Source organism: Ambystoma mexicanum, chromosome 6q (assembly GCF_040938575.1).
Source record: "Ambystoma mexicanum isolate Mex_15411 chromosome 6q, UKY_AmexF1_1, whole genome shotgun sequence".
Classification (NCBI taxonomy): domain Eukaryota; kingdom Metazoa; phylum Chordata; class Amphibia; order Caudata; family Ambystomatidae; genus Ambystoma; species Ambystoma mexicanum.
Window position 1 is genome coordinate 1,253,302,987 of NC_090937.1, and position 16,062 is coordinate 1,253,319,048.

Genomic DNA, 16,062 nt, shown 5'->3' on the forward strand with positions numbered 1-16,062 from the left:
GCAGATGCTATTCCGAAGGGTAGCACCTTGAATGGGTAGTGCTGGTTCGCTATCTTGAAACGCAAGAAACTTTTTTAGTAAAGGGATTACATTCTGAAAATGGCCCGGATGTGCATGTGGAATGACGGAACTAACAGTTTACGCATACTTTTCGTGCTGTGTGTAGACGTGGCGGAATAAATTTTAACCAGGACAGGAGATGTTATATGTAGTGGTGGCTCTAAAAAGAGACAGTTGCGGTTTTGTTTAGATGCTTAAGGGAAAACTCTTCCCATGGTTTCTATAGAGATTTTTATATTTGTGCACTCCGTCCATTCTTACAACAACCTCCTCACCCAATCCTGTACATGCAACTACAAACACCATTACCAATATTGCACAAAAAGGACATTGTCATGGAATAAATCCGCATTTTCTGAAGCATTTGTTGTAAAATGATGTATCAGAAGCTTGTGTTACAAGCTTAACTCTTTATAACTGCAGCAAAATCAGCGGTGCAAAACAGACTAGCACAGCATTTAGTCGAAAGGTAGCTGGCCTTCAACAGTGCAGGGTGATGAAATGCAGACTTTGAAGTAGTTTTCCAGCTCATTTGAGAGGAGGGCCGAAAGCTAGACCTGCTCAGTGTCCTCTGCCGGCTTAGTCTGAGTCGGTGTCGGCTTTGCGCTCGCTCTTCCCAGCTCTTCGGGAGTTCACCCAAGGTCTGGCGAGACTTTGGCATCACGCAAGATCCCAACAAAATGAGTTAAGTCAATCTTGCAGAAAAACATTTTAGCATCATACAAAAATATAGACATGCTTCCATTGCTGAAACATCTTCAGCCCTCTCGAAGGGAACAAACTGCATTAGAACAGGTGCATAGTCTTGTTAGTAGTATGGATAATACAAAGGTTTTTCGCTTTTTATACAGATTTTTCTTTTCCTGTACTCCGCGCATTCTTAAAGTAAGGTTTTCAATGAATCTTGTAAATGCTGCAACAAAATACCATTGCCAATGTTCGACAGACATGCCATTGTCATGGAAGAAAATCGCATTTCTACACCCAATGATGTCATTGTTGAAGAAGAACATTCCAACTTTGCTAAAAAAAAGTAGCCATTTTTCCATTGATGGTACACCATTCACCCTCTTGGTGGGAAGAAACACCTTGTCTCGATCACATAGGAGCAACTAGGATGTGCGTCATCGATTCCCTGTGTATCTTGTTGACCACCTTCCTCATCAGAGGGGTTGGTGGAAAAGCATAGGCAAACATCCCTGACCAATTCATCCATAGAGCATTCCCCTTGGAGCCTGGCTGGGGGAACCTGGATGCAAATTCTGTGCATGGTCTGTTTTTGCTTGTGGCAAAATAGGTCTATAGTGGGGAAACCCCAGTGAGAGAGGAGATCTCCTACGACTTCTTCGTGTAGACGCCATTCGTGTTCTTCTTGGAGGGGATCTCTGCTCAAAAGCGTCCGCTAGTGAATTGAGATCCCCTGGAGATCCCCTGGAACATGTTGAGATGACAGGTTAATGTTCCGCTTGAGTGCCCATATCCAAATTTTCTGGGCAAGCCTGGACAGATTTGGCGAACGAGTGCCCCCTTGTTTGTTTATGTAAAACATTGCTGTTGTGCTGTGTTAGGATCTGCACTGACAGGTTGGATAGGTGGGGTTCGAATGCCCGAAGCGCTCTGAAGACTGCCAGAAGTTCTAGCAAGTTGATGTGATTCTGAGCCACTGTGTGAGACCAGAGACCCTGAGCTTTGCGGTGAAGGAGGTGTGCTCCCCACCCTGACAGGGAAGCTTCTGTTGTGACTACGGCCTGTATTTCTGGATCATAAAACGGTTTCCCCTTTGAAAGATTCTCTTGTCCACCAGCAAAGACTCTGTACTAGTGTTGGCGAAACGACCACTAGATTGTCCTACTAACCACTTGCCCGAGACCACCGTTTCACCAACCATTCTTGCATGGGTGGCACGCGCAGGCGCGCGTGGGGAACTAGGTAAATGCATGATGCCATCATGCCTAGCAAACACATCGTTTTGCGCACCCTTATCTGGCGACCGGACTGAGAGGAATTTGCAGTAACAGATTCCAAATCATTTCCTCCGATGGAAAGGCCAACCCCTCTTTGGTGTCTAGGACAGCTCCTAGGAACTGTTTGGAGGTGCTTGGCACAAGGCCTGATTTTTTCTCGTTGATTGAGAAGCCCAATTGTAAGAGGAGGTTGATTGTTCCATGAATGTTGGATCTGCAAATTACGGGGGTTTCCCCTGTGATGAGCCAGCCATCCAGGTAGGGGTACACTGGGATTGCCTCCCTATGTAGGTGCGCCAACAACACCGCCAGTACCTTGGTGAATACCCTTGGAGCCGAGACTATACGGAAGGGCAGCACCTTGAACTGGTAGTGCTGGCTGTCTACCTTGAAACGCAAGAATCTTCTGTGCGCTGGGAACATGGAAATATGAAAATAAGCATCTTTCATATCCAATGTTGCCATGTAATCTCTTTTTAGTAGGGGGATTACCTCGAGTGTAGTCATGCGGGATTTTGTGGCTTGACATACTTGTTTGCAGGGCGTAAGTCTAATACTGGGCGCATCGTTGGATTTTTTTTGGCACAAGGGAATAAGTTGATTAAATACCCTCGTTTACCTGGTTGCCCGGGACGAGTTCCATTGCGTCCTTTGCAAGAAGAGTGACTATCCCCTCGAGGAGGATTCTTTGGTGCTCCAAGCAGCGTATTTTCTGTCTTGGAGGATGGGCGTGGAGGCGTTGCAGTAGTTCTATACATTATCCCGGACACTGGGGACAGCACCCATCTGTCCAAAGTGATCCCTTCCCATGCATGGGTGAAGATGGAAATGCGCCCTCCTACTGGGGATGCATGGGAAGGGACTCAGAGCTGAACATCTGTTTGTTGGGCGGCATAGCGCCTCTACCTGGGCTGCCTCTCCCCCCTACTGGCAAAACCCTGGGTAACTTGTTTGCCGTCCCACGAGGTTCCTTGGTTCTGGTAGTAATTGGACCCTCTGGGAGTTTTGGTCTCGAAAGCGACGAAAATTGTTAGTTCCCCGCTGGTTTGTGGGCTTATTTGTTAGTTGGCCAAGGGATTTTAAGGTGTCATATTCGTCCTTAGCCGTCTTCAGCGCTTCCTCCAACGCTTTCCCAAACAGGACATTACCACTTATCAAAGTGTCTTGTGTTATGTTTTCTAGACTCTTAAGATGTCCATACATCTCTGGGGTAAACTGAGATGGCCGAACTCTATGACTTCAGGAGCCATGCTGCCAAGTTCATCGAATTGGGTTGAGGATGCAGTGTTAATCCTCTGTGCTGGGTGAGTAGGTTGTACTGCACGAGAGTTTGATGGGGTCGCACACCACCAATTTGCATAGGTGTGGATACCACGGCTGTCCTGCCCACATAGGAGCAACAAGGATCGGTGTCATTGGTTCCTTGTGTATCTTGTTCACCACCTTCCTCATGAGGAGTCGGGGGAGGGGAGGAGAAAGCGTAAGCAAACTTCCCTGACTAGTTCCATCCATAGGGCGTTCCCCCTTAGAGCCTGGCGTGGGGAACCGGGACGCGAAGTCTGGGTATTGACGATTTTCGCTTGTGGCAAATAGGTCTATAGTTGGAAAACCCCATTGAGAGAAGAGGTGTTCTACGACTTCTTTGTGTAGACGTCACTCGTGTTCCTCTGGTAGGGGATCTCTGCTCAATGAGTCTGCTAGAGCCTTTAGTTCCCCTGGAACATGTTGGGATGACGAACTTTTTCCGTCTGAGTGCCCATCTCAAAATGTATTGCGCAAGCCCGGACAGATTCTGAGAACGTGTGCACCCCTGCTTGTTGATGTAAAACATCACTGTAGAGCTGTCTGTCAGGACTTGCACAGATTGGTTTGCTAGATGAAACTCAAATGCCTGAAGGGCTTTGAATACTGCCAGTAGTTCCAGCAGAATGAGGTGGTTCTGTGCAGCCTCCTGAGACCACAGACCCCGAGCTGTGTGGTGAAGGTAATGAGCCCCCCCATCCAGCGAGTGGGGCATCTGTCGTGACAATCGCTTGTACTTCCGTATCGTGGAAGGGTTTCCCCTTCAGCAGATTTTCTCTTGTCCACCAGTGAGGATTTTGTACTAGTGTTGGCGAAACGACCACTAGATCATCCCACTGACCACTCACCTGAGACCACTGTTTCGGCAACCACTCCTGCATGGGGCGCAGGCGCGCGTGTGGCACCAAGTAAGTGCAAGATACCATCATGCCTAGCAAACAAAGCTTTGTGCACCCTTATCTGATGGCCAGCCTGATAATGTGGTATTTGCAGTAACATGTTTTGGACTCTTTCCTCTGACAGAAAGACCAACCCTCCTGTGTTTATAACAGCTCCTATGAACTGTTTGGTTGTGCTTGGCACAAGGCTTGATTTTTTTTCTAGTTGATGGAGAAGCCCAATTGAAAGAGAAGGTTGATAGTTCTTTAAATGTTTTGCCTGCCAATTAGGGAGTCTCCCCTGTAATTAGCTAGTTGTCCAGGTAAGAGTACACTGGGATTGCCTCCCTGCGCAGGTGTGCTGCCACCACCGCCAGTACCTTTGTAAATACCCTTGGAGCAGATGCCATTCCGAAGTGCAGCACCTTGAATTGGTAGTGCTGCTTCGCTATCTTGAAACACATGAATCGTCTGTGCGCTGGGAACATAGAAATATGAATATAGGCATCTTTCATAGCCAGTGTTGCCAATCCCCTATTTTAGCAGATGGATTACCTCTTGTAGCGTAGTCATGCAGAACTTTTGTGGCTTGACATTTGTTTGCAGGGCGTAAATCTAATACCGGGCGCATTGTAACATATTTCTTTGGCACAAGGAAGTAAGTTGAATAAATATCCTCGTTTACCTGGTTGGCTGGGACGATTTCTATGGTGTGCTTTTGGAGCAGCGTGGCGATATCCTCGAAGAGGATGCGCTGGTTCTTTGGAGTGGGTTTTCTGGAATGGGGGGTGGTTCCGGGGTCGCTTGAGGAGCTCTATACAATATCCGGCCGCTAAGGGTGGACAGAACCCATCGTCTGAGGCGATTCCCTCCCATGGTTGGGTGGAGTTGGAAATGCGCCCTCCTACTAGAGAGGCATGGTAGGGCACTTGAAGCGGGACGTCACTGTTTTTGAGGTGGGGTACCACCTCTGGAGAAGGGACCCCTTCCCCGACTGAGTGTTCAGCGCGGTCCTCTCTGGTAATTCTGAGAGGCTTGGCCTTGAATGTTCTGCCATGCTGTACCCTGACAGTGGTTATAGCTGGAACCCTTCTGGGAAAATTGTCCGCGTGAGCAACGAAAATTGCTGTTTCCCCTCTGGCCAGGAGGTTTATTGGTCAATTGGCCCAATGATTTCAGTGCATCATATCCTTCTTTGGGTGTCAAGGCGTCCTTGACAGCCTTGCCAAAGAGTACATTGGGCTTGACGGGCATGTTAATGAGAGTGGTCTACGTCCATCTTAAAACCAGATTGGCGTAACCAAGCGTGACACTTAATGGTTCCCTCAGCTATGGCTCTGCCAGCGTTGTCTGCGGCGTCAAGACTGCTTTTAGCAAGCAGCTTGAAACTGCCCTTCCTTCCGAAGTCATCAATGCCAATTGAGTGTTGAGGGGTTCCGGAGCTGAGGCGAGTAAAGCCGACGCCTCATCCCATTTATGGCAGTTGAAACTGGCTAATAAAGTAGTCATTAGCTATTCTGGTCTGGAATGCAGCGGAAGAGGCAACCTTCCTACCCATTGTGTATAGCCTTTTACTTCCCTTGACTGGAGGAGCCTCAGAGGAGGCTAGGCGAGTACCTGCTCTTTTCCTTGTCGTAGTAACGAGCGAGTCAGGCTTTAACTGCTCCTTGATGTACAGCGGGTCTGATGGAGCAGGCCTGAAAAGTTTTTTCTATGCCGGGGTTCACCGCTCGCGCCTGGTTAGGTGTTTCCAGCGAGGGTTGTACCTTTTGCTGGACAGGGAATACCTGAGATACAGTCTTTATCTCCCAAGATCTCATCAATGAAATCTTTGTCCTGTGGATCCTCTTGGGTAGATTTTTGGAAATGCTCAGCCGCTTTGATGAGTACTTCGTTCAGAAGGGACTGATTATCTATGGGTGAGTACAACAGGGGGTCCTTATCAACTGGGGAGTCGATGTTGTACATGTCTGTATCCGGACCACCCTAATTGTCCTCATTATCCCCATAATAAGAGTCTGTGGCTTCTTGGCTATAGAGGTCTTCATGATCAGTGTCCGGGTCATATAGGTCGATGCCAGTGGGCTCTTGTTCTAGCTCACCGGGGTGAGACATCTCAGCAGGTGGTTGAACAGGGTTCTGAGACCCAGAGGCCGCTGTTGTGGGGGTGGAGTGAAAACTTGTGAAGTAGCTAGGGTCTTTTTGATAAAAATTTGCCATGAGGGACATTTTTCTCATTACCCTATATCTTCAGCTGACCATTGGGCAGTACTAGGAATGACCATGTTGAGGTGCGAGACCTACATTTTCTGTAGTAGGTGGAACTACAGTAGAAGGCGTATGCTTTTTTGTAATAAAGCACTGTCCACGCTTGCTTTGGTTACTTCTTAGTAAGTTTACTTCAGTTCTTAGGTTACAAGTTCCAGATATCAGGTATAAGACATAACACCGGCACCCATCACCCAGGAAGAGAGGGACCAACTGACTTAAAATACAACACTCACCACAGCATTCTCCCACTCATACATCAACATTCCACAGGCATTCGCATGACATCAATCACATGACACATCACATCAGACTCAAAGTACTTCACAACACATCTCCCTCCTTACCGAACATACACACAAGTACTTCACAGAGCATGTAATAACACACACCCAGTACAAACTACCATGCATATTCTATAAGAAAATACCACAGCTGGGCAATTCCAAATCTACCCCTAACACAATCATAAACACTAATCTCCTTCCATCTGCCCCTGCCACGGACAAACTCTAGACTCACATTCTAGACACATACCAGCCCAGAACCAAGGCTATACTTACCCGACAATCCAATAACCTTCAAAAAAACCTTTTGTCTTTCTGCCCGCCCCCGCCACAGACTGCCACCCTGAAGAACAACTTGCCATCATGACGCATTACTAGACATCCAGGATGACAACAGAATCACCACAAATAGATGGGACAACCCAGCAAAACCCTACAACCACCACTAGGAAACACTAATCAATATACATGTCTCACAAACACACAAATCGATGGACTAGGCCAAACGAGCATACCCAACCACGAAAATGCTGGCCCGCCATCTCCAAGCCCACCAACAAAACATGGAATGGACCTAAACACTCATCTCAATGGCAGCACTAACAAGTCCCGTAATCAACCCGGACCTCAAAATACAATGGCCAGGATTGACAAATATCACAAAGAAAACAAATCATCAGACAACTTTTCATCTTGGACAGCATCTTTACCTACCTTTTACCATTAAGTTTTACTGGAGGGTGTCCGCTACCAGTACCACAACTTCATCAAAATAGAACCACCCGTCCCTTACTATTAGATAAGTCGATTTATACTACAGTGCACTATTCCTAAACTCACCAAACATACAACTCTCATTCTCCTTAGAGCACATCTCACACACTACTCACTCATACTCCTGACAAGGCGCTACCTCCAGAATTCATTTTACTCACAATATCACCTAATATTTAATATAGGAGGCGCTACCACCTAGCCATACTTACACACCAATAGGAGGCGCTACCACCCAATATACACCAACATGGAGGCGCTATCCCCAGTTAACTTCAACAGAGGCGCTACCTCCCTAACCTCTCCACACCAACCAACTTGTGTAGTCACATTTCTTTTCACTTGTCACCACTCTTCATTCTCTTATTCACTCCCATGCTTCTTAACTAAATGATTATACATGTGACAGTTCTACTTCATCTTTAAACATTTTTTAACTAAACATATCTAGCACAGACCATGTTATATGGTATCTAAATGTGTCTAGAAGTCCATGTTAAATAAACAACTTAAAACCTAAAAATCCTCAAAAATGCTATGCTAACACCATTAGGCATGTAGACTATACACCTACACTCTTGCCCTAGCACCTAACATATGCTATACTTTTAGATAACCCATATCATCGATGATTGAAGACTTCTACTTATAGTCCTTTTACATGCCTAAAAATCCTCAAAAGGTTAAACTAGCCCATTCACCCAAATAAGCTCTGCATTCAAACCCTTGCCATATAATTCCTTAGAGCTAAAACATTTAGAAAAAATAAAATAAATCACATTTTGGCTATATATGCATCTTAAAATTGTCCAAAGTCCATTAACCTGCAATTCCTCAAAACAGTTCATGATAATGTACCTTCACAAACCATAGCACCTCATCCACACCACACACACACACACACACTATCCCACCGTGAGGACCTACCATTTTTTAACGGCTACATCACATAATGTATCCTTTCCTTAAGATATTACACAACAAAAAGAAATGCGCAATTCTGCTTTCAGCATCTTGCAGACTCACATCCAAACAGAATTTCTTCTTCCCTAAGCAACAATCGTGCTTAAATCCTTATAATTCCGCTAACATTAAAGTATCCTTAACAGCAGCAGAATAAACAGCGGCGTACCATTAACAACCTTTACTCTATTGCAGCTTTAAATCCCAGGCTGCCATGAACCCTCGTTTTACCTTGCTCGCGTACTTCAGAAAACATCCAAAGCACATCACACAGAGCAGACAAGGTCAATTAAAAGAAAATAAGAGGCATCCTCCAAATGTCACCTTTATCGTTGGCCACTACAGTACACCTCACTAACTGGGGCGGAGCGGCATCCAATGGAGCTGACCTCCACACTTCAACTTCATAGTTGGCACCTTAGTAGCCCTCACTTAAATGGGTGGAGAGGTATTTCTTTACTACGGCCGCACTCTTCACCATCTGAGGCAGAGCACTTCCTTAATCAGCGCGTTTTTTTTTCTTTTCCGGATTCCGCAACGTGACGTCTTCACGTTGCTAGACGCCATCAAGGTGCTCTACTCTAGTATCACCGCTCACTGCTCGAATCCTTCAGCGGCCGCTCTCCGGAACACTGAGGAACAAAGTTCCGATGCTTTGCCGATTCCCTCTGCTGGAATGTGACATTCTCATACTTGAATATGGCACAGAAAGCAAAGGTACTGCTGCGCTGACCCTTGGGCTAACGGTCATTTCACCAGCACCTCCGTTGTACACACAGCTTCTTCAAAAACATTTCTTGGCCTGGTTATGAAATATCATTGGGAATAGTTTTCAAACCCTTTTGACTATTTTTCGCAAAAATTCCTGTTGCTTACATGGCCCCTTCAATCACATATGCTCCGATACTTCTGAAGCTGCTACTGCTTGCTTATCACGAACATGGTCTTTTTATAGTCTCAAGCATATTTTACTCTGATCAGGTTAAATATGCGCAGCTCCAGTATTAAGCTCCCTTAACGTGACGCCAGTCTATCCTCTGGAAACCCCTGACCCAGCACTCCCAAATTCTTAAGGGCTGCTGATGCTGTCCGATACAGGCTTTCAACCTCCTCCCTTATCCGCCATGGGTGATGGGTATGCTTACTTGGGGGCGGTGTTGTCTTTTTTTCTTCTCTTTTGGTCCCGATATCTTCTGCACCCCCCCCGCAGCAGTTTTCTTGAGTCTCTGTCCTTCATATCATTTTCTGCAGCAGAGTTCACCTTCCATAGATCGGCGGCTTCCTTAGTTTCATCAGCTTCCTTTTGCACATGGATTCTTCCTCTTCTTTTAAGCCATCCTCGTCGCCAATGTAATAAAGCACTGGCCATGCTTGCTTTGGTTACTTCAGTTCTTAGTTTACAAGTTACAAGTTCCAGATATCAGGTATAGGACATAACACCGGCACCCACCGCCCAGGAAGGGAAGGACCAACTGACTTAACATAGAACCCTCACCACAGCATTCTCCCACTCATACATCAACATTCCACAGGCACTCACATGACATCAATCACATGACAAGCCACATCAGACTCAAACAAATACTTCACAACATTTTTCTTTAAGGCTAAAGGCAGGGAAACCTTCGCCTGAGGTTCTTTAATCTCGTGAGGGGACCTATCTTTCTGTAGGTTATCCCCATGAGGGGTCTTGGAAGAGCTCTTCTTAGACTCCCTTGACTTAACAAGGCCTTCTGGGAAGTGCTTTTTAACTAAATGGGCTAGTCCGGCCTGTATGTTTTTTTTACTGCTATCGACGCAGAACATCGAATCTCGGCTAGGTCAGATCCGAAGTGTCAGCTCACAACCTTCAGGAATGCTTTTATCCACAACGTCTGTTCTGTCTTGACAGTCAGGGCTGTTCATGTGGTGACGTCTATCTGCAGTGCCCAGAGGACAGCGATTCAACTGACCTCTCCTACACGTTGTGCGTTGCCATTTGCTCGAGACGCATGTCGAGTCTCGGCCGTGGGTGGTTGTTTGGTGGAGGGGGTAGAGAGCGCTTTTGCCGCTGGGTGACGTCCCCGTAACAAGGCCGCCGTCCAGTCTTTTGGGGTCGGGGGCCTGCACTTGTGAAACCAGAGTAACCCTGTCGCCGTCGGATACTGCGGTGTTGCTGCCCTCGCTGAAGGCACCCTCCACTTCCATGGCCTCGCGCTACCTGGCGTGGTGGGCCCAGCGTTTAGTTAAGCGGTCCTTCAATGTCTTGGGCTTGAATTGTCTACACGCTCGACAGTAACTCGTGATGTGGTCCGGAGGGACAGACAGGGTACACACCAGATGTTGGTCGACCCACAGAAATGTTTGTTGCACTTAGAGCACAATTTGAAGGGGGTCCTATCCATAACGGAATGACAGCAGCAAGGCAAATGTAGTGTATGAAAAGGGGTATGTACACACATTCTTAAATGTCCTCCCCCCTCTCTCCCTACTGTGTGGGCTGAAGCCCGGAGCGGCCTTCCAAGTTTCCGTTGACGGAGTCTTCGACGGTCGTCTTTTGTTCTTCACCGCCGTCAGATGGTCTCGATAGTCGGTGAATATAAAAGGATAGTAAGAAAAACTAACAATAATTGGTAATAATAAATGGCGATGAGCCGAAAGGAGAACTCTGCTTTAGCGTCCGTCCATGATGGCGGAAAAAAACAATCTGAGGGACCTCGACACGTGAAGGGACCATGGGTACAGTGGACGTCACACTAGGGATAATATTACTGGCACGCCCTGTCGACGCCCCGTTTCAAGTTTTCGAAAACAACTGTAATACTCTGCAGCTTCCACTAGATGTCGGCCTATGCAAAGCATGTGAATCTAAGCAGATACTTTTTTTATTTCCCCATTTACAGTATGCTTTTGGCATTTGTTTCAGTATGCTATACTTAGGGAGTTGCACCTTTACCCTTGCACTATTCCCCAGAGTAATAGTTGACCCTTTTTTATGAGAGGAGTAGATGTTCTTTTAATGCTTAAAGTTCCATAAAGTGAACTGATAAAATGAAATCCATAGTTCAGTATACTTTAGTAATGATGCAATTTTCTGCCTTACCTTTTTTCGTTACCGTAGGACTTTTGTGCAACTTTTGCGTGTAGGATAAGTACTGTTTGATCACCCCGCTCTTTTAGATAATTACGCATTGCTTCCCTAAAACAAAATAATAAAAAAAAAAGAACTGTTACAATGACTTAATCTATACTGTACAAGCAAAATCAAAAAGGAAGATTGAAGGAAGGGTATGCAAAGTGTGCGGCTTCATATGTTTTGGTCTAAAACACTCTTGAGAATGATGGTTAGGGGTGAGGAGAGTTGTTGACAAAACATCTGTAGAGTTGAATGTTACAGACCACTATCCAAAAAGAAATTCAGAGATTTGAATCTTAAGGTGCTAGTGCCAACTACAGTTCAAACAAATACTGCAGAAAAAGGAAATTAACTATACGTATTTTCCACTACTTGAATGTGGAGTTCTTAAAACCAGGGTTTAAGAACGGTGAAGGTATACTTAGAAAGGGCTCCAACTTTGAAATTAGTAATACGAATATTCTTTTAAAGGTTTATATTACAGACGCATACGTGCACTTTCCACCAATTGCAGAGACTTTTTTTTAACCTGTAAAGTTGTAATATTAACTTACATTAACAATAAAACCTTCACAATTCCAAACATTATGCAACCAGCCATGCCATCTCCTGTGAGTGTGTCCAACAAGCCAACTGTACTTCAAAGAACATGGCCAGGTGCAGCACTTTGCCTGTAACATTTTTAGCCGTGTTGTACTAGCAGAAATACCCACGAAAGCTGGATATAGACAAAAAGGAATCTCAATATTTTTGGTCTGAATGGCGCCATACAATATATAGCTCAATATTGTTTATGTGGGTTAAATACTCAGTTGTAAGCCAACTACATGTGAGATGCCAACAGTACTAATACTAAACAGTAAAGTCAAGCATTGTCAGTTAACCGCAACCTAAAATTGAAATGGATTGAAAAGGCAATACTAAAAATAAATGCAAGTAGGATACAAATTTCTATATGCACTGAAATAGGAATTAAGTGACATTTTGTCATATTGATTTGTCATCTTAATTTAATGGGCAACAAGTACATATATCTCAATGCCAACTATTTTGTCTAATCCTATATCACTTTTGAAAATATAATCGATATTTCCAAGACACTATATATCGCCCAACCCTAATACCCAGTAAATGTAATGAATATATATAATACGTAATAATACGTATAATATATTGTAACCCCGCTCCCACCGACAGGTTGTTGAGAGACGACCACCACTCCATGGAAACCTAAATCAATATCAATTTGGAGTCCGGCTTGACGCCAAGAACTCTGCAGAGCTATCGGAGTCCGCCTCATCTTGAGACGGGTGAGAGGAAGAGCCAAAACACCCAAGGCCATGAGGCCCAGAAGCCTCTGGAACCACCAGGCCGACATGCTCTCCGACTGCGCAACATCTGACACGTGGCCAACAGATCCAGCAATTCTGTCCCCGGTCAGGTAAACTCTGCAGTCGATTGTGTTCCAGCGAAAACCCAGGAAAATCAAGTCCTGAGAGACCGTCATGGAAGATTTCCGCCAGTTCACCGACAGCCAGAGGTTGAACAGGAGCTGGAAGAGAGACTGAAGATTGCAGGCGGCTTTCAGCGGGCAAGGGCTGCGTATGAGCCAGTCGTCCAAATACGGATACACATGGATACCCTGCAGACGAAGATAGGCCGTGATCACCGACATCTTCGTAAAGACACGCTGCGCTGAGCTGAGGCCAAAAGGAAGCACTCAAAACTGGAAGTGCTCCTCTCCCACAGAGAAACGAAGATATCTCCTGTGTGGATTCCAGATCAGTATATGCATGTACGCATCCTGAATGTCAACCACGCTGAGCCAATCGCCCATCTGCAAAGAGAACCGTATCTGGCCGGGCGTGATCATCTTGAATTTCACTTGGAGTAGGAAAAGATTGAACTGGGAAAGGTCTAGGATGGTGCGCAGGCCAGCCTGGTTGGGTTTGGGCACCGTAAACAGTCGGGAGTAGAAGCCCTCCCCTCGCTCCCCCAGTGGAACGGGTTCCACAGCTCTGAGGTCCAGCAGTTTCTGAACCTCGGCTTTGAGGGAGTACGACCCTGACTGCTGGAAAGGAGGGTTGAAGGGTGGGGTAAGGGTGAGCGGAAGCCCACACGAGCGACTGACCAGACCCACCGGTCCTCGGTGATTGTCTGCCACGCCTCCCAATGAGCCGCAATGCGCCCTCCCACCGGGGTCTCGTGAGAGCGTGGAGAATCCTCATTTGGCAGGCTTTTCGGTGGTGTTACCACCTGAACCCAAAGAGGAGGCTGAGGAGCGGGAGAAAAACCGAGTCCGGTGCTGCCTCCGGCGGGAATTTCCCAAAGGGGTATCCACTCTGCAGGATTTCCGATCTAGAAACCCCCCTGAAACCAGAGGACGGCCGGCTTTGTGACAATGGTCTCTGGGTCCTAAAAGGAGTTTTAAGCAAGACGGACAAGGACTTGGCCGTCTGGGTGCGGTCCTTCATTTTGGTGGGCTCTACATCCGGTGAAGAATGAAAAAGCACCTTACCGTCAAAAGGCAGGTCCAACACCTTGTCCTGCACCTCCTTTGAGAACTTGGTGGCGTGCAACCAAGCTTGCTGAGAGGTATCAACCCCCAGCATAAGGCCCCGAGCCGAAGTGTCAATGTGATGAGCCACGGCCTCCAGCAGATCCTGGGCCAAGACCCTGGCATCCGATAATCCCGCCTTAAAGTCGTCCAGCTTCTCGACCGGAATGTACTCCTCGAACTCTGCCAGACCTGTCCACATCTTCATATTCGCCCCTGCTAACACCAGTTCTGCATTGGCCACAGCTGCAGGGCTGAGTTAGCAAAAATCTTCCTCCCAAGGTATTCGAGAAGCTGGTCCTCTTTTCCCAGGACCCGAGTAGCCATCGTAGAAGAGGATGCTACAGGCCTGGACTGTGAAGCAGGGGGGGGGGGGGGGGGGGGGAGGGGGGGTTGGGGGGGCAGGGGGAGGCGGGCAAGATGCTAGAGCCACCTCTTCTGAGGAGTGCAGGTTGTAGCGCGTGTCAATTTTTTTATTGACACAAAGTCCAGAGTGCAGGTTTTCCCAGACTCTACGGACCTCGGCCAAAACGTCCTTCTGCAAGAACAGGCCGGTTTGCTCCGAAGAAGACAAGGTGAACGCCCCCGAAAGCACACCCTCCTGCGGAGCGGGTGCCTCGGGCACTGGAACATTCAATAGGCACATGTCTAGTACCCGGTCGTGAAAAGCTCTAAGAGCGGGGCTGGTCTTCGCTGTCCTGATCGCCCTGCGCATCATCCCACAGGTCAGGGTCCTGCTGGACCATGTCGGGCACCGCCTTGTCCACAGGGGACAACGGAGGCAAGGGCGGAAGGGTAGGGGGAGGCACCGTAGGCAAAGGCTGCGCCGGCGGAACCACCGGAGGTACGGATGGAGCCGGAGGTGCAGATGGGCTTATCTCCCCAAAAAGACCCTTTAAATACTCCCTCATGGGGTCGGTACGCACAAGTACCTGAAACTTGCCGAAAAAAGCATCCTCCGGAGAAAGCTTTGGAGCTGCCGGAGAAGGCCTCTCATGAAGAGGATAATTCCAAGGAAGCAGAGGGCAGGGTTGCCAAGCCGCCCCATCCAAGGGAGGTGACCACAAAAATCAAGGGTGCTGAACCCACAGGCAGCGAGATGTTGTGCAGAAGGGGCATCCGAGCGTTCCAGTCGTAAACTGGACGAAACGGGTGCACACAAGGACCCTTATGTTCACCTACAGAACCGCTCCCCATACCAGAGGCCGATGACGTAGTTGTAGGGAAAGCACCCAAAATGGCCACCGTGGTCGTGGTGGGAACGGCCACCCTTTAGCCGTCACCTGAGGGGAACTGCGGCACGTGTGGAAAGGAGGCAGGGTTCCCCGCCGGTGGATCAGGGGTCTTCATTTTAGCCTTTACACAAGGAACCTCGGCCGAGCCGGTACTGTGCGGCCTGGAATGTTTCTGCGACATACCAATCGCCAAATTAGCCTTCACAGGAAGGACCTTGGCACTGCCGGTAAAGGAGGAACTTGGCTCACTCCTTGCCCCCTCAATGGTTCTGGCGTCACCACAAGAGCGGGAACGGTGAGAAAACACTTTCACTGATAAGGCCTTCCCAGGCCTCTCAGAACTGTTGGTTTCCTTAGCCTCTGTAAGAGGGACCTCGGACCCAGGTCCGGTAGTAGCCTTTCCACTGCGGGCCTCGAACATACGTTCGGTCTTACCAAGCCCAGCCGAGGCCTCGGGGAGGACCAGGTACTTTTGGGGGAAGCCGATAAGGAGGCCTCGGAGCAAGCTCCGGTACCCCATGACTCAGCAGAACTGGCTCTACAAGTAGCTCCCACAGGAGGGGCCTCTGAGTGCACTCCGGTATCCACAGGTCCCTTAAGGAGACCCTCTGAGAAAACTCTGGCACAGTTTTTAGGGCCAGAAGGCACCTCGGGGCAAG

At 47.6% G+C, this 16,062-nt stretch overlaps 1 protein-coding gene across 1 annotated transcript in view; it reads right to left on the bottom strand.

Annotated features, from left to right (window-relative positions):
- The window catches only part of RBPJ (recombination signal binding protein for immunoglobulin kappa J region), a 231,701-nt gene that overhangs the window by 136,027 nt on the left and 79,612 nt on the right, over nucleotides 1-16,062 (bottom strand). The window contains exon 3 of the mRNA XM_069631847.1: nucleotides 11,579-11,674. Coding sequence (XP_069487948.1) covers nucleotides 11,579-11,674 — 96 coding nt within the window. The remainder of the gene's footprint in view (nucleotides 1-11,578; nucleotides 11,675-16,062) is intronic.